The sequence below is a fragment of the Heliconius melpomene genome, chromosome 7, assembly GCF_056956725.1.
Source record: "Heliconius melpomene rosina isolate 202511_hmr_F chromosome 7, ASM5695672v1, whole genome shotgun sequence".
Lineage (NCBI taxonomy): Eukaryota > Metazoa > Arthropoda > Insecta > Lepidoptera > Nymphalidae > Heliconius > Heliconius melpomene.
The window spans coordinates 8,626,963-8,651,242 of record NC_140395.1 but is presented as its reverse complement, the minus strand read 5'-3'; the positions used below and the strand labels follow the sequence as shown (position 1 = coordinate 8,651,242).

General features: G+C 32.9%; 1 protein-coding gene across 2 annotated transcripts; it reads right to left on the bottom strand.

Annotated features, from left to right (window-relative positions):
* Window positions 1-3,326: 3,326 nt before the first annotated feature.
* On the bottom strand, window positions 3,327-14,980 carry LOC146537646 (uncharacterized). Of its 2 annotated transcripts, none has more exons than XM_085187759.1 (9): window positions 14,600-14,980; window positions 10,825-10,855; window positions 10,087-10,322; window positions 7,095-7,231; window positions 6,141-6,282; window positions 5,135-5,280; window positions 4,620-4,828; window positions 4,203-4,432; window positions 3,327-3,897 (listed from the first exon to the last, which is right to left on the bottom strand). In XM_085187759.1, the coding sequence occupies exons 1-9, from the start codon at window positions 14,639-14,641 to the stop codon at window positions 3,745-3,747; spliced, it is 1,326 nt and encodes a 441-aa protein (XP_085043885.1). In that variant the 5' UTR covers window positions 14,642-14,980; the 3' UTR covers window positions 3,327-3,744. The 2 variants fall into 2 exon arrangements, with proteins under 2 accessions (XP_085043885.1, XP_085043886.1); XM_085187760.1 differs by having other exon boundaries at window positions 6,150-6,282.
* Between the last annotated feature and the right edge of the window lie 9,300 nt (window positions 14,981-24,280).

The following is a 24,280-nucleotide window of genomic DNA, read 5'->3' as shown; positions in this document are numbered from 1 at the left end:
GTGCTGGAAGGCACCAAAGTCGTCGCAATAATTGATAAGTGGATGGTGATCTCTTGTAAAGCCTTAGTGCAATAATTTTTTGATCAGTGTCCCATCTTCTAGCTACATATTTTCTCTTTGCATTCTTTAGTTCCCCTTGTAGAAGTAATGCTAGTGATGGGGTTAGGTGTTTTATTAAACCTTGTACTGCTTCATTATCATTTAGGATGTTTAACATATGCTTTAATTTGATGTTTTTAATTTGGTTTTTTAGCTTATGCACTTTTTTCACATAATTTCTGCATTTTTTATATATAATATAATTCTTTTTACTCATTGTAGATTGATCATTAACAGGCAATGTCTGAAAAAAATCCGTGTACTTAAAAGGAAATTGTAATAAAATATTTATTTAGAATAGTAGATTAGAACAAAACACTAAGAAGATGATCTACATACTTTTTGATCTAGTTCTGTTATTTTCTTATTTAACACACCAGAAGGGCCCGGTTGAGGTTCATCCTTTAATGTATCCAGTATAATATTATCACCCACATCACTAACATTTACCTAAAAAAATAACAATATATTTTCGATATAGTTGTGTACTTTTTCTAATACTAAAAATAATTTTGATGATATGGCTTATAATTACTACACTAAATTTTCTGTTTTAATTTAAATATATTGTCATTACAAGTGAACCAGTATCAATTAATAATATACTTGAATTACCATTTGAATACTTGCCAATACCCTTTTTTGCAATGGTCCAGGTATGACATTTGCAGAAAAATATGATGTCCCTGGTTGTTCAGTGGTTAAACTTAAATCTTTGATTGGCTGATTCTGAAAAAAATATATAATGATGATGAAAATGCATTGCCAATGTATAATTACTAATATGTAAATAAATAAATCACTTCACGTTGCATCCCACACACAGAGAAGGCAGAGGGAACACAGTGTTATTTATGAGTTGATAAATAGAATAATATAAAATAATAAGATGTGGTGATTATTCACAGTATTGTTGCTCTCCTGTAAAATTTAGAAAATGTAGATAATATAATCTATTATATGTAGAGACAATATAATCAATAAGAAACATCTCATCTACTTCTACTTGGCTATGTTGCTTTTAAGATTTTAACTATTATTAGATTTTAACTATTATTAGGTAGGTGGTTGGTAAGTAATCTTCACCTAAACTAGGTTATAAAACGTAGCCGTAGCCATATACCTACCACTTATCATCAATATTTGGTAATCAACTATACATTATAACAATATCTACAACTATATATATACAACTACTTCTACATTCTACTTATTGGTTGTAACTAGGTTATAAAACCTAGTTTAGGTGAAGATTACTTACCAACCACCTACCTACCTACCACTTATCATCAATATTTGGTAATCAACTATACATTATAATAATATCTACAACTATATATATACAACTAATTCTACATTCTACTTATTGGTTGTAGTGTTTAGAAAATAGCATGACGCAAAAAAAAACATGTGAAGAAAATATATATTCCAATAGAACATGGTGAAGGTATCAACACATGATAAAGTTTAGGTCATATATAATCAACAATATATAAGAAAGACTATGACTATGTATTTTGAGTAGTTCTACATTCTACTAATTGACTAGCGTAGATGTTACATTGAAACCTCAATATTTGTAGTGTCAGGAACAGCATTCCTAAGCAGTTTTTTTTCAGTAAAATTGGCAAATGAAGCCCTTTCAAAATGGTGGTAACATAACATTCTATGTTCACCATACAATTTTTTCTGAAAATCGACAGAATACCATGGGCCTTCAGGGAAGCAAAATTTTGCCCAATCTTCACAACTGAAATTAAGGTACAATATTTAAGATATGACTTTATCTAGAGTAGTTAAAACTTAATGATTACTTACCGGTGTGAATTGGTACGACCAGGTCTAGGGAACCTATATAGTTTAATTTCAGGGTCTTCACGAGGGGCTCGTCCACATTTGAGGCATCTACACTTCAAATTGTCTCCCATGGATCCAAATATTCAAACACCTAAAACCAAATAGTGAATCTTTAACTAATTTTAGAGATATTAATGAAGAGAGCAAGTGATAAAGCAGGAAACATAAAATAACGGAAAAGGGATTATAAAATACAATAGAAATCTAAATATAAAATACAAAAGAAATGGGAATATAAAAGCAATGAGAAACAAAAATGATAAAAACAGGTTCCTTGTTTAAGCGCCGAAAACAAGTAGTAAGTTCGCCATTTGCAAATGCTAATGATACCATTGCCATATCAAAACATAATCCTACTACTGTACTTTAAATACCGGTTACATAAAATGTTTCTCATATCGAAAAACATTTTATCACGGTGCCTTACATACATGAAATATTATAAAGAAAGTTATTTATTAAACATTAAGTAACTAAATCGTGAATTAAAATTAAATTCTTAAAAAAATACTCTTAGAAAAACTACTAATTAGTAGTTTTACTTTAATATAGCAACTGGACTCGGGTCCCCCGTAGGTATGTCGCCCAAGCTCCTAAGGAAGTCGACCGGGCCTGCATACACCTAATATACACTTCTATTTTAATGAATGTTTGCCATATTTAATTATAAAGTAAAAATAAAAAGTATATAATTCGCACGTCATACAAAATATTATTTTAAATTTTGACAGAATAAGTAAGTAATGTCTATTGAATTGTGTGTTGCCAAGTGAAATAAATTCGGAAGTCTACTTGGATAGTAGTATTACCAGAAAACTCTACAAGTGAAACAGTTCCAACGTAAACTTAAAAGTAAGTTTAAGATATAAGTTACATAAAACCAATACAAATTCCAGGCGGCTATTCCAACATCACATCGAGTGAGTGCCTATTTTTGTTAAATATTTGTTTTTTAGCGATATTTAAGGTTTTCCCATAATGACCCTATAGAATTAAAAGAGAAATAGAATTATGCTTTGGGTATACTGTAAATTACCGAGACGACGACGAGTTTAGTGATTTTCGCTTTATTCCTGAATTTGAAATGTGTGAGCGGCTGAATTTGAGATGTTACTATTTTTATCTCAACTTTATCTAATTTTTTAATACTATATTTTGGCTTAGTAGATTTTTATATGGTAATAAATTACTTTATATCTATGGTTTATTTAGATACTTATATCAAAATAACTATTAAACTAAATAAAATTAAGTAACTTTTGACATTCTTCGAGGTACAAATTTATATAAGGGCTATTCTGTAGCCACAGTGGCCTCACGAAATGAAATTTCTATGTGAAATGGAAAAATAAAATAATAGTACGTAGGTATTAAAATCTATTTTTTATTAAAATCACATTGAAAACATAATTAATTTTCGCTAAATTAAAAAATAAATATTACTTATAAGTATTACCTCTTAACTGTAATAACAATAATTAAAATATATTAAGTGACAGTCATGACTGAAAAAGCTTTATTTAAGCTACGTATTATGTAGCTTATAATTTTTCAGTCATAAGATCAACTCAAATAAATATGCCATACTCATTCTATAACCTTAATTTATCTAAAACTAGAAGTTAGATCTAAACTAACTTATTAATCAATCCATTGCAAGTAGGAGCAATAATTATAGTACATATTTAAATAAGGCCACATTATATTTATATATATATAGACAGTACTTTTTAAATTAATATTGATTTTCAGATTTAAATTAGAATTTAACCGTAAATTTTCTTAAATCTACTGTACGGTGGGACGACCCGTGTAACCAGATTCTGGAAGCGAATGATGGGCTAGTTCCCGCAATATTTGTTCGAAGCCTTTCCCTGAAGGAGTATGGAGATTGCTATTTTTTAACATTGTCGCATTCAATTTTGTTGCCAGGTAGCACATCTGGAAATATAAATATAACATTATAAAGAGTTTGTTAGCTTCACGCTTTAGCCCACATTCAGCGGAAGAGGCAGAGGGGGAGAAAGAGATAAAAGGGTAAGTTATAAATTTGTATTAAATATACTTTGTACTGAGACCATATTGTCATTTCCTCGCTGTGATAAGAAACGCGGCGTCAAGTTCCGCTACTCGACACACAGTGTCTCGAGAATTCATTGGAAAGAGGGGAACGTTGACTCAACACTAGGTTCCCTCTGCCTACGTTGCTATACGTGGGATACAGAGTAAAAAACTAAAGAACTTACCAAAAGTGCAGACATAAACAACAAAGCCCCTAATGCAACGGCGACCATCATAGACGTAGCGCAAGTTGCTTCTATAGGCGTTCTGTGGAACAGCTCCCCGGGCATTACCACTGTGTACTCAAGATTCTCCTTAAACCTCGTGAATGGTATAGAACTATTGTCAGATATAAGGGATGATGCTGTTATATTGTGATTTGCTTCCGGCAGAGCTCTACGTTTACGACCGTGACCTAAAACAAAAATTCCCATCTAATTATAAATTTATAACTTTAATTTTAGTAAAAATAAAATAGCAATTGAACATAACGTTTTTTTTCTCTTTAACTTTCTTACGAATTGATATAAATATACAAATATTTATCGTTATCCTATTAAAACACTGCATTAGGTAATTGAAAGATATGATAAAAAACCTACCAGATGGCTCGAATAGATCAAGACAGTAGTCCGGTTGGCAATCTGCTGCATCCATACAAGCTTTGATCTGGGAATGTATCCAAAGAGTGGAACGTTCCTTCATTGATGCCAGTAAGAAAGCTTCGAAGTCCAGAAACACTTCGTTATGACGCTCCCGGTAACGCGCTGGTTGATGTGGAATAATTGACGCGAAATCTCTGTTTCGGCATCTGTGAATAAATTTAAATTAGTTTGTAGTAATTTTAGGCTAGACCATTCATTATTTAAGCCAGTCTTGGCGCAGAGGTATAAAGGTTGCGACTGTAAACGGGACTGGTGGTGGGTTTATTCGAGGAATTGAAATATTTTAATTTTTTGCTTTGTTGTCGAGGCAAAAGCGCACCGTTGGGTTCCTCCACTCAACAGGTAATGCCTCCACAATTCCCACGGAAAGTGGTGAACGGAGTGTCTTAACACTAGGTTCCCTCTGCCTATCCTGTGTGCGGGAAGCTAATTATTAGAAAATTAATATTTACCCGTCTTTAACAAGTAAGACAGCGCCAGGTGCGTGCGGACGATCAGGATCGGGGGAGACCGCTACTTCCAGCAGTTTTATGTGACGCCATGCTGAATCAGGGTTGATACGGGCTCGTAATTGCAATTTAGTTCCGATTGGTACAGCCTGTGTAAAAAATATATATTTCTTAACAAAAAATACCGACTTCCTCAACTTTAAACGAATCCCATACTCAGACCAATAAAAGAAAGAATTGGACCGTTTATTTTGAAAGTGGTGTAAGTCCATTTTTGAGAAAAATGAGATATCACGTAATTCATGTTTAATTTAATGTAATGTTTTTATATATAACTAGTCCGTGTTTAATTTCTCAAAAAAAAAACAATTTTTTGAACAACTGAAAATCGGTCGGTATATGAAATTGCATAATCAACGACATACTAACCTTTAATTTTCTCGAAACAAAAGAAAATGGACTTACACCACTTTCAAAATAAACGGTCCAATTATTGAAATGGGTTGGTGGACTATTGAGTAATTCGTTCATTTATCGCGCACTTACTTAATGCAAATTTAAAACTTATGTGTTTTTTTCATGGATGCCATTGTCAGAGAAAAACCATTGAAATAAAAATGAATCATCAAAATCGGTTCACCCAGTCAAAACTTCTGAGGTCGAATTGATAACCTCCTCCTTTAACTGAAATCGGTTAATTAAGTATATAATATTTTACTCATACTTTATAATATGGATGTTTTAAAAGGGTCAAAGATAATAAAAAAGGTATCGAGGCTAGTCGTGGCGCAGGTTCGATTCTCACACAAGGTAATGAGGTTTGAGTTAGGTTTCTTTAGGTAAAGCCTACCCTGATATACCTATGTGGGATTTAGCGCAAAACTGAAGAAACAAAACGATAATATATATTTTTTAAATTGTTTCTTTTGTACCTATATAAAATAGTGCGTGAACTTCAACTTTAATTTTTATTTTCACGTGTAAAAAGTAGTGCATGAATGTCACGTACAGTATTTACCTGGTCGACAGGCATGTCGAGTGAGTGATTAGAATGTCGTGACACGGGCGGGGCTTCTTTATATAATGCTACTTCGTACTCCAGGCGGCCGGGCGTCTCTTCGACCACACCCGAGACCCGGGCACCGTGCGGACTGAAATAGATATAAGACGTTAAAGCTTGGTTAAAAATTGCAACTTAATAGTCGCACAACCGAACGCCATACAAGTTTAACTTAATAATACGGGGTAAGGGTGAAAATATCAAAGATATGTAGGGGCAATGTCGTAAAAAGTATTATTATTATTTTTGCACACCTACCAACTAAATTCGGAAATAAACAAATAGTAGAGTAAATAGAAAGTAGTAAACAGACAATCGCGAGTGTAGCAGCAAAGTACTGTGCGGAACATGATAAGGAGATAATAAGATCGTCTAGTGATGCCCCAGGTGAAAAAGTAGGTACATGCTTGTTGCAGGTTCTAACAACGTATCCTCACCGTCAGCTAGTGGATAGTTAGCATACCGTTCGAGTGCGCTAGGTGTAATTTTACCACCCACAGTGAAACATAGAGGGCATAGCATTACACACATGGTGTTAGATTTGAAAACACAGAACATATAATAGGCACCCATATACCTAATTGAGGCCAGTCGTGGCCAGTTGCATTTACAGAAACACAAGCGTGCTTCTGTAAATGCAACTGGTTATGGGTTCGATCGCCACTTTCTTCGCTCTGGTAACGAGGCAAAACTCGGCGTTGAGGTCCGCCACTCAACGTGCAATGTCTCCAGAATTCGGTGGAAAGTGAAGAACGGAAGTTAAAAACTGAATTGCGACCGTTATAGTTGAGTGTAGAACATTATACATTATTGAATATATTTTACACTGTCACTAATTCTTGAGGGTTCAAATCTTACTCAGTGGAATATAGCACAAGTGCTTTTTTATAGTAGTATACTCACAAGCTACCGGCAAAACCTGCTGCTTTGTTTTCGATGATAGTAGGCTCTGGAGGCTTGCACATGATGATTAGTTCCTGGTCGGACTGCATCACCACTCCAGGAAATTGTGGGAACCAGATACGTACGTGAACGAAACCCTGAAAAACAAGACAGAAATGAAAATGCTATATAGATTATACATATAAGTACTCGTATGTATGTTTAGAGGAGTTTTTGCTATCACCATAAAGATATTATTATCATTTACTATTTGATAAATATTATCCAAATATTCGATAATAGTTACTTAGTAAATTTTTAAGCTTTACTAAATCACAACTTTCTGCTATCAAACTTAATACTAGAAAACATTCCTAAGCACTAAGGTAAGTGACGGTAACTTCGTGATAGTACGTGGTTTCGTGAGTTTTGCTTCTGGCGAAAATAATAAGCAATTTAAGTATTATTTACGGAAACTATATATTGGTATATAATCTTTATACTTTCAACTGTCTAAAAACTAAGTAACAATATTTTAATGATAAAATTGAGCGTATAGCGACATTTTAAACGCAGAGTTGGCTACAAACTGCATTGTAACGTGTCTGCGATGCTTGCGACCGTAAGACTAGGGTAAGAATTTCTTAAGGTTGTAGAAAGACAAAGGTAAGTTATTCGAATAAAACATTGAATATATGCTTTTTTGTATTCTATAATTAAACATTTTATTGAAAAAAAAAATAGATGAAAGCATAAAATTCTTTTAAAATTGCAATAAATCGATTCACGAAATAGCAGACATTTTATTTATCAAGTGTCCGCTATTTCGTGTTACTACCGAATTAGGGAAATCTTAGATACTTTTTAATAAATTTATATTTATGTTATAACTAAGATAATTTAAATTTAAAGCTTAAAATCAGTTACTGTATTTATTAAAGTTTCTCGTGATCGAAATTCGGTATATGTTTTGTCCACTTAAATTTCTATATTACTATTTTAAAGGTAACCTGAATTGGTAATTTTAAGCTAAATTCGTATAGGTACTGCCAATGTAATTTTATTTTTTAATCAACCTTTATAATTTATTTTTGTGTATTTTATCGAATATACGTGGTTGTTAATGATTACTTTACATAATGTAAAAAATACTGAATAAACAGAACTGCGGAAGTTACTAAAATCAGTAACACGAAATAAGATCCCCTACATTTCATTATTTTCTCTAACTTCGTGACAAATAAATCTACGTAAAATCAGCACATTGACTTCTTTGTCTTTGTTAATAGTGTTTATCTTAGTCTTGTTATAAGTCTAAATAAAGATCTTTTTATTTTTTCAAGAATTTTTCAGGAATATAATATATACCTACTAAACACAAAACGCCGTACAAACTGGTTGCGAAAATATATAGTTCTATAAACTGGCATACCTAGCTTCAAAAAATTTAACTTGAATTTTGAGTTTTTTTATATATTTTTCATAAAAAAAATATATAAACGTTCAAAAATGTAGTTTTTTTAAAACTGAGCTTATATAATTTGTAAATTATAAAAGTTGGGGCTACTCGTGGCGCAGGAGTACAAAGTGTGACTGTAAAACCGACTGGTTGTGGGTTCGATCCCCACTCCAGGAGATGAAAATAGGAATAGTATAGAAAATAGAAAATATTTATTTAAATTTATATTTCAGGCAAAGCACGGCGTTGAGTTGTGCCACTTAACATGCTGTGACTCCGGAATTCCGCAGAAAGTGGGGAACGGAGTGTTTTAAAAACACTAGGTCCCTACCTATCTATCTACCTACCTACCTACCTAGGCCTATCCTGCTGTGTGCGGGATACAGCGTGAAGATGATTTAATTTGATTTGATTTTTTTTATGAAAGTTTTAATGTCGTTAATTAAGCTGATCTACCTATTTTTTTTTATTTACAAATTCTTTACAATCCAAACCAATAAAGGTGTTAATTTTTTTTATTATAAAACCTCACTCGCGAGGTAAAAACTTGTGACCCGAAATAGGGGACACAAACTCACGAAGTTAGAAACAGAGCTAAATTTTATCACGAAGTAGGGTTCAAATTAGAGGTCCACAAATAAATTAATATAAAAATTAAGGTTAAGTTAAACCGCATAATTCACACATTAAATTACTGCCAAAAGACCCACTTTGATCACACTAAAATTTGCAAATTCATATAACCTTTAATAATGTATTTACAATAGTTTAAAGTTATGAGAGCCTTAAACTGCCGAACTCCCGTACATTTACCTTACTTGTTTAAAATCACAGCAGTCAACAAAATAAACGTAGTCTATACAAGTCACGGAACGCGAGTTATTACTGCTTGCCAAGTACTATGTTTATCGTGTATTTTAGTTTCCCTCATATTACCGGTCTACGGCCTCCAGTTAATAGTATATCAGTGTAGTGGAGTAGGTGCCTCGTTGTCTATAGCCCACTAAACATTGCATACTGTTATTGTAACGGCATTACTATTATATGTCAATGTTAGAGAAGAATACGCGATGACGATTGAAAAAATCATATAAAATTGTCACATCATTATCATGTTTCCGCAATGTAGGTACAGTGAGAAAAGATGCAATGAAAAAAACATTATCGTTTTGTGAAGACTATTATTTTGTTCTTCAATTTCCAAAGAAATATATTTTTGCCGAATTATTGGGAGCATTGCGTGTTGAGTGGCGGGAATCAACGCCGGGTTTTTGCCTTGGTGCCAGAGCGAAGAAATGATTTTTTTAATAAATAGTTATAATTTATTCCCTCGAATGGGGATCGAACCCACAATCGTCGCATTACAGTCTGGCTTCCAGTGCCCCTGTGCCACGACGGCCTCTATATAATATTCTGTTCAATGGAATATATTATCGACTAAATTTAGATTGCAAACCTTATATTAGATAAGTATATTTGAATTGAACGCAAAAATAACTAGTTCAATTTCTATTAAGCTAAACTATAACTCAATTATACTTGTAAAACACTCACGTTTCTCTTGAGAACGCCGCATTTAGTGAAATCGTTTATCCTCAATCTGTACAAGAGGCCGGTGGGGTCCTCCGGCTCCGGCCGTATTTGGCACACGGGGTCCGCAATGGGGTCAGTAATGCGATCGTCGGCGAACAGCGGGGCGCCGCGGAAGCCTTCCGGCTTTCTCAGTAGAGCGCTCACGGAGTCTCTGATGCCGGAGCCGGCGCTGGCGAACGTGCACTGGATGTCGGTTACTGTTACAAACAAAAGTGTTTATTACGCTTTTAGAATATCATTTTAATGTGTTTTCATTTGAACATGATTATGAAAATTAATTTAATAGTTCTTGTTATAAAATATGATTAAATGCAATATTCATAAATATTTAATATAATTAAATAAATAACAGATCGTCGTTGCTCTGTTAGACGGTATCTGAATCGTAAACGCAATGGTCGCGGGTTCCCAGCTTAAGTAAAATTTCCGCCACTACACGAGTTATCTCACCGATTCAGGCGAAACACGAAGAATAGAGTGTCTTGACTTTCGAGGTTTTCTTAGGTTACGTTTCTAAGCGGGAAAAAAGATGTATTTTTTTAGTTTTAAGAATAATAATATAATAGATGAAACTATAAATCAATTAATTAAAATATCTTTCTACTATCGAGTAGAAATATAACAAGTTTATATTTAGATTTAGTTCACAAGTTATAATTCTGGTGTAGGCAATAGGCACGTAAGATGTAAGGCACTCACCATCATAGTCTTGGCAGCGAACAACCGGAACCTGCAACAATGAGCATTCAATTTGTAGAACGGATAATTAAAATGTTAAACTTATTGTTTGTAGTGTTAACGTTTTACTTTTAAGTTAATTAAGTAGTATTAATGCGTTAGAGTTTTGTTTAATAACAATAGAACTAAAATCGTTGCTACTTTTATAAGGCCTGGTTTTAAATTAAAAAAAAAAAACATAGTTATGTTATTTTATATCTTTAAGAACTCTTTGCAATATTTTGTGTCAAATAATTAATTAATGAATCACGAATCTGAAATAATAAAAATTTAATATTGATTTTTTTTTTTCACAAAAAATATACAAACTTTAAATATTCAAAGTTCAAATTATTTTTACACTAAAGCTACAAAAAATTGACCTTCTTTTTACAGCTTAATATTTTGAATTTGTGTTATGGCTTTGTGACCATAAACCGGGCTTAAATCTATACTTTTACACAATTGAACTTTAAGTTGACCGCAATCCTAAACGCCTAAATATTTGACTTTTATTTAAAACGTGATCGAATAAAACCGCAAAATTTAATATGCTATATATAGGTAACCGAAATTAACCTGCTTTACATTCTCATTTTATAGGTAGGTAGGTACTATATCGCTCGCTGCGATGGCTCGATTGTTTCGAAATTAATGGTTCTTTATATGTAGTGTGAAAAATAATTAAGCGTGTGCGTTAGTACTTATCCTTAATTAAAAATGCATACTTAAATGTCACAGAGGTGAGCTTTTTAATCATTTAACAGTGTATTTTTAGCGTCACGCTGTCACACAGCAGGGTAAGCAGAGGGAACCTAGTGTTAAGACACTTTGATATCGACTTTCCGCCGATTTCTGGAGGTGGCGGATCTCCACGCTTTTCCTCTACATTAGAGCGAAGAAAATAAAAATATTTCATTTCCTCTAGTTGTTGTCGAACCCACAACCTAATGCTTACTGTCACACTTTGTGCTCCTGCGCCACGACTGGCTCGTGGCGTATTTTATTTATCATCTTAAAATAATAAGTTAATAGCAGACGCAACAATGCGAGGGTTCTCGTCCTTAAGTGACACATATTATGCACGTATATATTTTTTTATTTTCAATATAATGTCTCGCAGATTTTGATCGTAATACCTGTATGCAAATTAGCGCCCAGACTGGAAACGGTTTTTTCCTAAAACGGTGCCGCTCTGGTTATTAAGCGTGAAGTGAAGAGAGAGAATTAATTGATCTTATATATTGTTTTCGTATGGTATAACGTTCTGCTTTAGAGGGTCATTCATCTTTGTACGTTATTACTATATAGATGATGATAATAATGATGTAATAATAGTATTTCAGCACGTTTTTTTTTTAATTTTTTTTTTTTGAATAATTAATTAAGGTGGTTATTCGTAGCGCAGGGTCAGAAAGTATGACTGTAGGATAAGAGATTGACTCCCACTCGAGGAAATGAAATATTTAATATTTCCATTTTCTTTGCTCTGGTCTCGAGGCAAAGCGCAGTGTTGAGTTCCACCGCTCAACAATCAATGCTTCCAGAATTTGGCGGAAATTGGGGAACAGGGAACTTTTAAGGAAAAAAGAACCTTTATAAGAATACTTTGTTGTCCGTCCGTCTGTCAAGAGCCTTTATTTTAGAGGAACGCTTGAAGATAACGAGTTGAAATTCAAACCATGTACTCAAATCTACGGTCCCATAATTTCTCGAAAAAATAATATTTCTACCTTTACTTTTTAAAAATATATGGCCGTTTGTATCGCATTAACGCGTATTTCGACACTACAAAGGGGATCAAAATTCATAGGATACTACTATGGCAAAATAATTGTCCATAGTTTAATGACCGAAGGCGATAATATCGTTTTATAAAACAAAAGTACGTATGTATGTACGTCTCAATTAGGCGCCATGTTACATTTACTTCCTCGACTTTGTCCAGCATTCACACGCTCCTTATCGCTTTCCCATGCGATTTACTGTCATTAAACATTTAATTATTTTGTGTGAGTAAGGATTTTATGTATGCTTGTAATTTTTTTTATATTATGCTTATTTTGTTGATGAAAATTTCTGATTGCAGTCGGCGTTGAGTACTGTGTTAGTTACGTGGTAGTTGCTAGTGTAGTAGTCTCTAAATAGGCGAAAGGAGAATAGCGTGTTCTATTACCGTGTTTACAGTAAACGGAAACTTTCTCTATAAGTTTTGAAATAAAGTAGGACTTTAATTCAACAGATTTTAGTCCCTGTGTTTGTCTTTGTGAATGTAAATTTTGAAAAATTCGTCCAAAGACGTCAAAACTTTCTAAAAGGACAATGAGAACTCCTTTAATATAACGATTGTGTACTTAAATAAACTTAATTCAAAACGACATTATGTTTAATTTAAGATCATAGTGTCATATTTTTAAGGATCAAAATTGAAGATTAAAAAAATGTATGAAGCGGCAAATATCACATTAACATTGAATGTTTTTGGGTTACCATTTATAAAATCCATATTATATTGTGGCTTTGTAATTCAAGCTACTTTCTACAAGCCCTTGAAATCCGGTTAAATATAGACTATATTTAACCGGATTTCAAATAAAAGTTTATTTACATTTGCTTAGTGATACAGAAACCTTCGTAAGAATAATAAGTGTTAAAGCTATCTTTATCGGCGACAGTCGGATAAATGATTATATTTAATGCTCTCGTAACATAAGGTACGGCCATGGGCGTAGGATATGAGATTGAGATTTGCCTAAAAAAAATTACCCTGAAAAATAAAAAACCTTTACATGAATAGTTCTATATCTATTCAAAGCTAAACTTAAGACCCCCCTAGAGAATATCTCTAGAGGGTACTATATGTAAGATGTACCATAAGATAATACCTAAGATAAATGGAAAGAGCACGCTTCAATGCCCGCGCTATGGACGGATCATTGGCGATATCTAGCCCCATCGCACCGGTCAAGCGGATCAAAAGCATAAGCATTTACACGCACGCTTCAACTACGTCAGAATATGATTACATCGATTACACATAAACTCTGTTACAGTAAGAAAAGTAATGAAGAATATATGTACATATAGGTACATATTGAAATTAGAGCTAAAGCTAAAAGGGCATACAATTTTTGGAGAATAAAAAGAAAATAAATGTAATTTATAGTAACAGTATTAAAATACAGCTATGAATGTATATCAAACATCATAGTACGAGCTTGGAGAACATTTGCTTAATGCGCCTAATATAATTATTTTTCCAACCATTAAACGTTTTTATGGCCACTACCAACCAGTAAAATACTCGGAGAGCTTTTTGTGCGTTCAACGCAAATCTACGAAGCGTGAAATTTAATATCGTTAATGGTTCCAATCACGATCTCCAAATGCTCGATCATGTCTATTCATATAAGTCAAAATGTAGCAATTAGAGCGAGGAAGGTTGGCCTTGGCTCATCTTCATTTATTTCTTCTTTAATATTTTTAATGGGTAAATCTTATTAATAATATTTCCAATTCAATTTAAATATGTTTATATCATTATGTATAATATTATGTACGAAGGATACATCGTATTCCTAAATAGATGTATAGGTAAATTACTATAAATACCCAATAATATTTACGATGGTAAAGTATTTATATTGGTTTTTAATCACATTAATAAGTTATAATACATTTTCTTAATAGTTATAATACATACATAAAAAAATTATAGTTTCATAAAAACAATATTTTTCTCCATTTTAATACATACCAAGAGGAGAAGCAGGAGAGCGCATCTGCTGGCGCTCGTCATGCTTGCGGTCTGCCACACTCGAGCGCGGAGCCAACCGTTAATGCTCTCTGCCCCGATTACTTTCCTAATACTACCACAAAAAACAAGATCGACTAACTATCAAAAATATTGTTATCTTTATATTAAAAGCCAGGAAATTAATGCCACAAAGAGTCAAGTTTATTTAGCACTAGCACTAAAAGTTTTTCGCGGATAAATAAACACACGCAAGTAGCACTGATGAAGCTTTCCCGCGCTACTGCGAGCGGCTAGTGAAGCGAGAGTGAAGTAGCAAGTACGATTGCAGCTTACGTGGTGCGCTTGCGACGTCTCGACACGGGACTGCGCGGTGGTACGCCCGGCTAGCTCCACGAACAGTTAGCCTCAGAAGTTGGGGAGGGCCGCCGCCACCTGCCTCGTACTCTACCTGTTCTCACGACACGATTCGCAATTTGACTATCAGCTGGTCTACATAGCTGATTGGCCTCGGATTATAAGAATTAGGGTTTGTGATTGCTGGCAGATGAGTTCGGTGGCGTGACGTTGAGTGACGGTGGACGGTCGACGGTCGCGGACGGCATGTCCGGCGCACATCGCACGGCAGATGATCGTTCGATAAGATAACTAAATATGCTATTTGCCTGAACCCACGGAGACTATCGAGTCGATTTGTAATTATAATCTGTATAGAAAGTCAATCATTTTGTGATGAACTCAGATAAGGTTTTTGATTTATTAACCCGTATGCTTACTTTCCGATTTAGTGACATGCTTTTTCTTTTTGGCTCTAAGTATAGATAACAATGAACTAGTCTATTTGTAATGGAATATTTTATATTAACTGAATTTAAAATAACCAAAAATGTTAGCTACATTTTAATTGTTAGGTACAATTGGATAAGTTTCGTTAAATATTTGTCTCCCATAAGCATAATTTTAAGCTTATAGGCTGTATTTCTTTCTAAACATTTTTGGTCATTTTAAATTCAGTTTCGTTAAACAGTTAAAATTTTCTTTAAAATTAGATCGCAGGTGAGCTTAGCGAGCTGTGACAGTGACCGCTTCTGTGACCCTTTCTTACCAAGTTAATTATTTAAACTTAATTACTGTAAGTTTATGCAAGAAATCATAATAATAGTGTACTACTTTGTTGGATTTACTACTATGTTGTTTTTGCTAAGAATACTTCCCTTTTTATCGTACATGAATTATATAGTGTGCCTATAGTTAACTTATTAGGGGAGAGCGGGGCCAAAAGTTCCGATTTTTTTTTAACCTCAAATATTGCTACGAATACTTGATTTCAGTATTTATACAATATAATCAAATTCAACTTACATATCTAGACTTGCAATTAAAACAGTAATTTGGGGTATTCTTTGTAAGATTTTTTTTTTATGATTTTTTTTCTGACTGAAGTCGGAAAGTAACAACTTACCCCGACTTGGGGCAACTTGTTAACAGGCCGGGGTAAATTGGTACCGTATTTTTTAAAGCTATTATTTGAAAAATAAAAAACAATAAATAATCGAACAAAGCCTGTTTACTTAAGGAATAATCAACAGTATCATAATAATCACCAGGCGCAAAAGCAAATCTTTTTTAACCGACTTCTGTAAGAAAAGGAGAATATCAATTCGACTGTTTTTTTTTACGTATGTTACTTCATAACTTTTGATTAGGTGAACCGATTTTGATGATTTTTTTTATTTGAAAGGTTGTGCTTCCCATGGGGGAGACCATGTGGGGGAACCAATTTTTTTTGGTCTATTTTATAAGAAAATCACATAAGTATTAAATTTGTATTGGTACGTGTCTGACAAAATGACGAATAAGTCAATATCACGCCAACCGATTCTAATGGTTCTTTTCTTATTTGAAAGGATACACTTCAAGGATAGTTTGATAAAAGTTTGGTTAGGTTCCGATTACAAAATCCGGTCAAAATTGAGAAAATTCGTTTTTTTTATTTTGGTAAATTTTAATTATATTGGAATAGTTACAAGAGAAAACTTTGTTAAAATTATTATCAGAAGTAAGATTCTACATCGTTGCATTTCTTTTCAACCAACCTCAAAAAAGATGTTTTCATTTTCAACCGACTTCAAAAAAGGGAGAGGTTCCCAATTCGCCCGAATATTTTTTATGTATTTTCTTGTCAATATACCAAAATATTAGTTTCCACAAAAATAATACCTAATTGAGTCAAGTTTTACATATCACAACAGATGCCACTCGTTAACAACCACTACCACCATAACCAACACTCGTTCAAGAAGTATCCTTTTAAGGTTACTTATCACTTAAAATCGTAATTAGAATTAATTTTGAACAAAAAAAAACCGAAGCGAAAAACAACAAACTAAAAAGTAAAAGATAATTTTACATAAAATAAAACTTATTTTGATTTTATTAAACCAAAATAATAAACAAAGATTTTATAGCTTTAGGTTTTCGCGCTCAATATATATATGTAATTCCTTGGTAACAGTTTTTATCTTATTCCTGCAATCTTTGAAAACTACATCCGCTGTTTTTTGCATCAACTCATATGACACATAACCTCGAAAGTCGTTTTAGGCTCGAAAGAGGTTAACCTCGAAAGAAAGTCTGCATGTTACTAAATTACAATATTTTTTAGTATGAAAAATTACAATATTTACATCCCATTATTGGTACAAATGAATTGGCGAAAGTTTTTCCGAGGTCACAACAAGCCCCAAAAACACGTGTTGAAAAAAAATTAAATATAAATAAGATTAGGAAACGTAAATTATTTACAAACAGTGTTCCGAAATAGTAGATAATATATGTAAAAAAACACTAACATACTCGAGGCTAATCGTTAAAATTTGTGAGACAGACCAAAAATATTAAATGCGAAAATATTTACAATCGTGCACCAACGACACCCGTGTGCTATTCCATTGGTTTCGGGTGCCACTGGATTGTCCAATATCATGGCCATGGGTGCGCTATCACATTGCATTTCACTATATGTTTACTAAATATTCCTATAACTTTTCCCCGCGAAATTATTTCCATCGGAACAACTTACCTCGGTAACTTTTAGCCCCGCTCTCCCCTATATTAAAGATATTTTTTATTTTTACTAAATTATCTTATATGTATGTAAATATTAACTATTTATGAATACAATAACTAAAATATTCTTTTTATTACTCCTGATTTAGTATCTTATCACGCGCGCACGCCAAATCTATATATATAAAAGGACTTGTCCTCACTGACTGAGGTAAGACGCACGCACAGCCGTAACCGCTAATGGTAGAAACGTGAAATTTGGACAGATGTTTACTTTCGTAATCTGGACATCCACTAAGAAGGGATTTTGTAAAATTTTAACCCTAAAGGAATGAGTTAGGGGTTGAAAGTTTGTATGGAAAAAAAATTAAATCGGCACCGATTCTTATAAAACTTGAAATTTAGCTTTTTAAAAGTATTTAATTGAATACGTGTTTCATAGTTTTCTACAATTCTCCCGCTAAGGGTGCAAATAAGGGGTTAAAAGATTGTATAGATTTTTTTTAATCGGCACCAATTTTTATAAAATTTGAAATTCAGACTCTTAAAAGTATTTACTTGAACACATGTTGCAACATTTTCTAGAATTTTTCACCTAAGGGCGCAAATAAGGGGTTGAAAGTTTGTATGGAAAAATTCTTAAATCGCCACTGATTTTTATAAAATTTAAAATTTAGACTCTTAAAAATATTTAATTGAATATGTGTTTCATGGTTTTCTAGAATTCACCCCCTAAGGATGCAAATAAGGGGTTGAAAGTTTGTATGGAAAAATCTTCAAATCGCCACCGATTTTTATAAAATTTGAAATTTAGACCCTTAAAAATATTTCATTGAACACATGTTTCATGGTTTATTAGAATTCACCCCTAAATAAGCTAGCGAAGCTGCGCGCGTCCGCTAGTTTTATATAATACCTATGTGAAACTAATAAGGTAGGGTATAATATAGTACAAATACAAATTGTACTAAACTTTACAAAAACTTTCACCGTAAACTGGGTTTCACTGCTACAGAAACTGCAAAAAAACCACCATGTTGATGAGAAACGACATAAATTACTTAACCGTTTTTAAAATGCTATGTATTTTTTCTTATTTTAAACTTTCCTTATAGTAGATCAAGAATAAGCTCCTACGTCCTTATAACTGCTTTTACTTACATACGAGTAGGTATATTTAACTACTGTGTGTTGGGTTCCCAGGTTCCCTTTGTGTTACCCTGATATGTGTGGGATAGAGCGCTAAGATAAAAAAAATACTTGTTGCATCTATATTTAAATTTCACCTTTTACACAGGTATTGTAAAAAATGTAATAGGCAGTAATCACTATATTATGCGTTACTCAACTATAAAAAGCCTTACACGTGTTAATACACTTACAAGCCTGTACGGACCAGATTGAGCTTAATCTTCAATTTATTGAGCATTCCTCGCTTACAATCGCTTGGCTACATAAGCCACATTAAAGGCATCAGGGAAACATCGGCCAGCGCGTGCCGTCGACACGTTTTTGCTGCTATTACTGCGGTGCGCGAAACGAATCCTATGATGGATGATCTAAAACCTTCCGCGTGCTGTCGTGACACGACTGGACGTGGGCACCGAAATCGATATAAACAGTAAAGCCACAGCCCGTTACACAATCGCTGGTCTGATGTCCGTGGAAATCATTAATCGACCTTACGTTTCGTATACGTAGGTCTTTTGAAATATATTAATTTAGTTAGAAATATAATTAGATATAGGTATATAGATTATGTACTAATTATACCTCAACTTTTGGTGTCCAGACTCCGCTGGTGTTAAGTGAGTTTTCAGATTTTTATCGCAAGGAATCAACTAGCATTCTTGCCAATATTCCACGGCACGACTTATATAGTAATACCTAAGAGTAAATATATTATTGTACGTTTATATTTTATGTATTTTCGTATATATTTTATACTAGTGGAGTAGCGGCTTCGCCCGCTTGAACTATAGGAACATTTATCTATATATATTTATGAAAATATTGTCAGTTTAGAGGGTGAATCCTAATAAACCATGAAACTCATATTCAATGAAATATTTTAAAGAGTCTAAATTTCTAATCTTATAAAAATCGGTGGCGATTTAAAAAAAAATCCATACAAACTTTCATCCCCTCAGGAGAAGAATATTGCAAATTCTTTTTAAAAATTTTACACTCCTAGTACCTACTTGTAGTAACAAAGTTTTATACAATCTATTAACCCCAAAAACAACCCCCCCGTCCTATAAATAACTGAGATTTCATGATGATAGAGATGATTTTAGATGATGATGAAAGATAACATTTTGAATTTAAAATATATATATTTATTATTAAGATAAGTGGTTGCACAAAGTTTAGTACAACTATTTAATCCTAAAGTAATCTCAATTTTCCACAGCATTCAGCATTCTCGGTTCTGCCCGCAGGTCGCGATCTGTTTACTTAACGGGCCGTTCACACGATTGTCCACCACGGACGACCGCCTCTAATTTTGACCGAACTAATCGTAATTTCAAAGTATAAGGAAATGGGACAAAAAGCGTAGGCCGGAACAAACGAACAACTAGTACAGCGAAAATTTGAATAATGACGATATAGCGGATTTTGTTCTTTCGTCGCTACGGTGGTTGCTCCTCTTCTGACGTCGCCGTCGTTATATTATAAAAAATAAGAGTTATGTAGAAGCCGGTGGCGCAGGGGCACAAGCGTGCAACTGTAAGCGCAACAGGCTGTATAGGTTCGATTCCCACTGAAGGAAATTAAATATTTAATATTTTAACTTCCTCGCGCGTTGAGCTCCGCCATTCAACACGAAATGTCTCCAGAATTTAATGGGAAGTGGGAACCTACGTTTCCACGTCCCATCTGCCTACCCTGCTATTGGCGAGATACAGCGTGAGGCTAAAAAAACAGTTATACTTATCTAACGAAATTATCAAGATTAACTTTCTTACTTACTTAAGAATGAGTTAGACTTTATATTAACAGTAATATAAAAAATATTTCTTTCTCTATTATTCTGCTTACTAGGAAACTGAAAGCCTGAATTAACAACCGTCTATATTATAAAAATAATTTCTATATTTTTTTACAACAATTAATTGATAGACTTATCCTACGTCCAGATTCCAGTACCTACAATCCGAAAGGCGTTAGCTGAGTTTTTTTTGACTGACAACATTCCTTATTTGAAGAATAAAGAATATAATATATATATAAATGTATAATTTTCTAATTACAACGCTGTTCTTGATGATGCAACGGAAAATGTGAAGTAGAAGTATTTCAGCCCCTTTTTGAATCTACAATTATTGACAGTACCGTATTAATATCTTACACTTAGGTATTTACAATAATTATTATAAGCAAACTGTAAACCATCATATGCATAATGTTATGGATTTATGGTACAGTTTCAAAAATATATAATTCTAGGAGAACGAAGTGTCTCAAATGTAGTTTGTCTTTGCTTGAGTGCTCATGGCATATACTAAAGCAGTGAATAAAAATGCCAATAAATAAAAACAGCTTAACCAACCATTTTTCATTTCTGATCCTCATGGATTTTTATTAAAAATTCACGGACTAGCAAGTATCACATTACTTTAGCAGCAACAAGCGTCATCTTGTATTGCATGCTCGGCAGCGGGAACCTACTGCCAAAATGGCCGCTTCCACAAAATGGCGCATCCAAAAGTTTTTGCACAATCCACCTAATATGGGTTTCAAATAAGAGCTTGATTTGGAAAAGTACAATAAATACACCATGAAAAAATATCCAGAAAGCTTGTTTTCAAAAAGATTTTTTTAAATAATATTTTATTTCATTAATGTCTTGGTTGCACTGACTGATCAAGCAATATAACTTTGTATAAACTATGCTAGAAGTAGAGCATGCCGCATGCGGGACTTGACGTTCGACGATTGCACCCGATATTTAAATAAATTGTAAGGTTTAAATATATTCCATGTTCTAATTTTCACAAAGTTTCTAAGAAGGCACCTTTTTAATTATTACAATTTTTATGTATTATATTTTTTATTCTTTATTATGTTTTTATTATTCAAAATATTAATTGTTATTATAAAGACCCTTAGTTGCTTAAAAAAAAATTATTAAATATGACGCGTGGGTTAAAAACCAATGTATTGAACGGTGTGTTAAGGAAATTTGATCTGGAACTGTTCTATCCTAGTCGATTGGAACTAAAGTTGATGAGAGGAAGATTTTCTATGATAAATTAAAAGAAATTTTATGTAATCTGAAGGCTGTCGTGGCGCAGAGGCACGAGGGGTGACTGTAACGCGACGGTTGTGGGTTCGATCGCCACTTGAGGAAATGATGAACTTATCAATTTTCATTTATTCGCTCTGGCACCAAGTCAAAAGCCCAACTTTGAGTTTCGCCGCTCAACATGCAATGCCTCAAAAAATTCGGCAAAATGTTATATACAAGAAAGAAAGTATACAAAACATATATAACAGATTATTATCTGTTGAACGGATAACTTATCTCTAATAGAGACCTCTACCAGAAATCCTTGAAAGTAAAAGATATTAAGAGAAACGATTCGGGTGCGATATAGCCAATACCTATAAATAAATCTACATACAAATGTATGTAATATTTATCAAGTAACTATACCAATATTAACTAAATTTAAACCTTAAAATCTCTTTAAAATCTACGATTAAATATGGCATTTTCTTAAAGCGTCGATAAATTTGACTTGGCTATTTTTTAACACCAGGCACCAAAACCACATATCATCTTCATAGCTAGTACAAGCTGGTAATGCACTAACTTGCAAATATAATAAAGTCTGGACGTAAGAAATATTTGGAATGAAATTTAGAGCTTGACTATTATCCCACGTGAATTATGTGTTCGGTACTCGGGACCCATATAGACCTCCATTCTTTTGTCGATAAAGTCAAGAACGACGCATTCCTTAACGTTTAACCTGGCTCTCATTTTACATTTATGTTTTTGATGGGGTATATTGCATGCATTTATTATTATTAAATTTATGAAATAAATTCTCTTTCTATATCGTTACAAACTCAGATATATTATAGTAAATATAAGCTTATTTTTTTCACTTGTGAACAATGTGCAAAAGTTGAGAAAACTTAACTTCAGGGCGGCCACGATATATTGACCGTATATAGGATCTCTATGCCTACTTCGTTTAATATAGGAAATGCGTGAATAATATCTAAATATGCTAGATTTACCAACCTACTATGTACTATTTCCTCATTAAATATGATTAAATAATATAATAGAACTACAACTCACGGTGCTGACTCGATTAACAGAACTAAAATACATAACGGTATGGTATGTATTATAATTATATTAAATTTTTTTAACAGAATAATAACTTCAACGAGGTCATTACTAAGTGATGTGTTAAAAAGGTTTCATCATTCATGACATGCTAATTATATTATTAAAATGAATAATGCAATACCTATTGTAAATTTTACAAGGACACTTATATTTAGTGCGAAATAATTAAGAACAAAAATCTATTTTTTAATCATTTTTCTTTGTTTTTTTTTTCAGCTTCACTCTGTATCCCGCAAAGCAGGGACATAGCAGGGTCTCTTAACACTAGGTTCCCTCTGAACCTATTGTTAAGACACTCCATTCTTCACTATCCGCCGAATTTTTCGAATCGAGGATATTTAAATCTTACGTTTAGTTAAAATCTTTTGAACGTGTATAATATTTCTTAGCTTAAAAACTTCTTTGCTTATAATTCTTCAAATATCCTCATAAATTAGGTAAACTACTTTATCACGTAAAAGATATCAGTCACGTAGCCACTGAGCTACTGACTTAAACGTTTATTATAAATACCGTTTTTATTGTTCGTGTAAATTACGCTAAGTACATAATTATTAAGTACATGAGCATTAACCTAATATTATTAAGATAACGATATAATTACTCTATTCGTCATTTTCAATTATTTGAAACACAGATTCGAGGAACAATGAATGAATAGTTTCTGGTATTTATAATATCGTGAATAGAAACATTTTAGATTTGAAATTTGTTTTTCACAATCGGTCTGGCTCTAAATATGAATACAATCTTTATTTGTGATCAAATATTATATTTTTATTCTATTCAAATTTTATAATATTGCACATGTACAACGTACAATTTTATAAAGTAATTAGCTGACTTGGGCGGCTTCGCCCGTTTGAACTATATGAATATTTATTAAATATGTTTATTAGATTATTTTCAGTTAGGGTTGAATTCTAAAAAACCACGAAACACGTGTTCATTGAAATATTTTTATGAATCTGAATTTCAAACTTTATTAAAATCGGTGCTGATTTAAAAACAAATCAATTAAAGCTTTCAATCTCTATTTCGTCCCTTTAGGATATTTTTTTTTTAAATCCCTTCTTAGTCGGTGTCCACAGTACAAAAATAAACATCTATCTCCGTTTTACACTTTGTTTTACACTAGCGACCTGCTCGTGGCTTCACCTGCTTGAACCACACTATTATTAATTTATTAATCTGGATTATGTCCGCGTTCTAATAACATTATCATTTTAAATACATTAACTGTA

What these genes read in the sequence shown, in the direction of transcription:
- LOC146537646 (XM_085187759.1), bottom strand. Translation starts at nt 14,641, where the DNA reads ATGACGAGCGCCAGCAGATGCGCTCTCCTGCTTCTCCTCTTG. An exon ending in GCGGCGTTCTCAAGAGAAAC is followed by an intron (nt 7,232 to 10,086) that starts GTGAGTGTTTTA and finishes CTTGTTTTTCAG; the next exon opens with GGTTTCGTTCACGTACGTAT. An exon ending in CTGTCGACCAGGTAAATACT is followed by an intron (nt 5,281 to 6,140) that starts GTACGTGACATT and finishes TTTTTTACACAG; the next exon opens with GCTGTACCAATCGGAACTAA.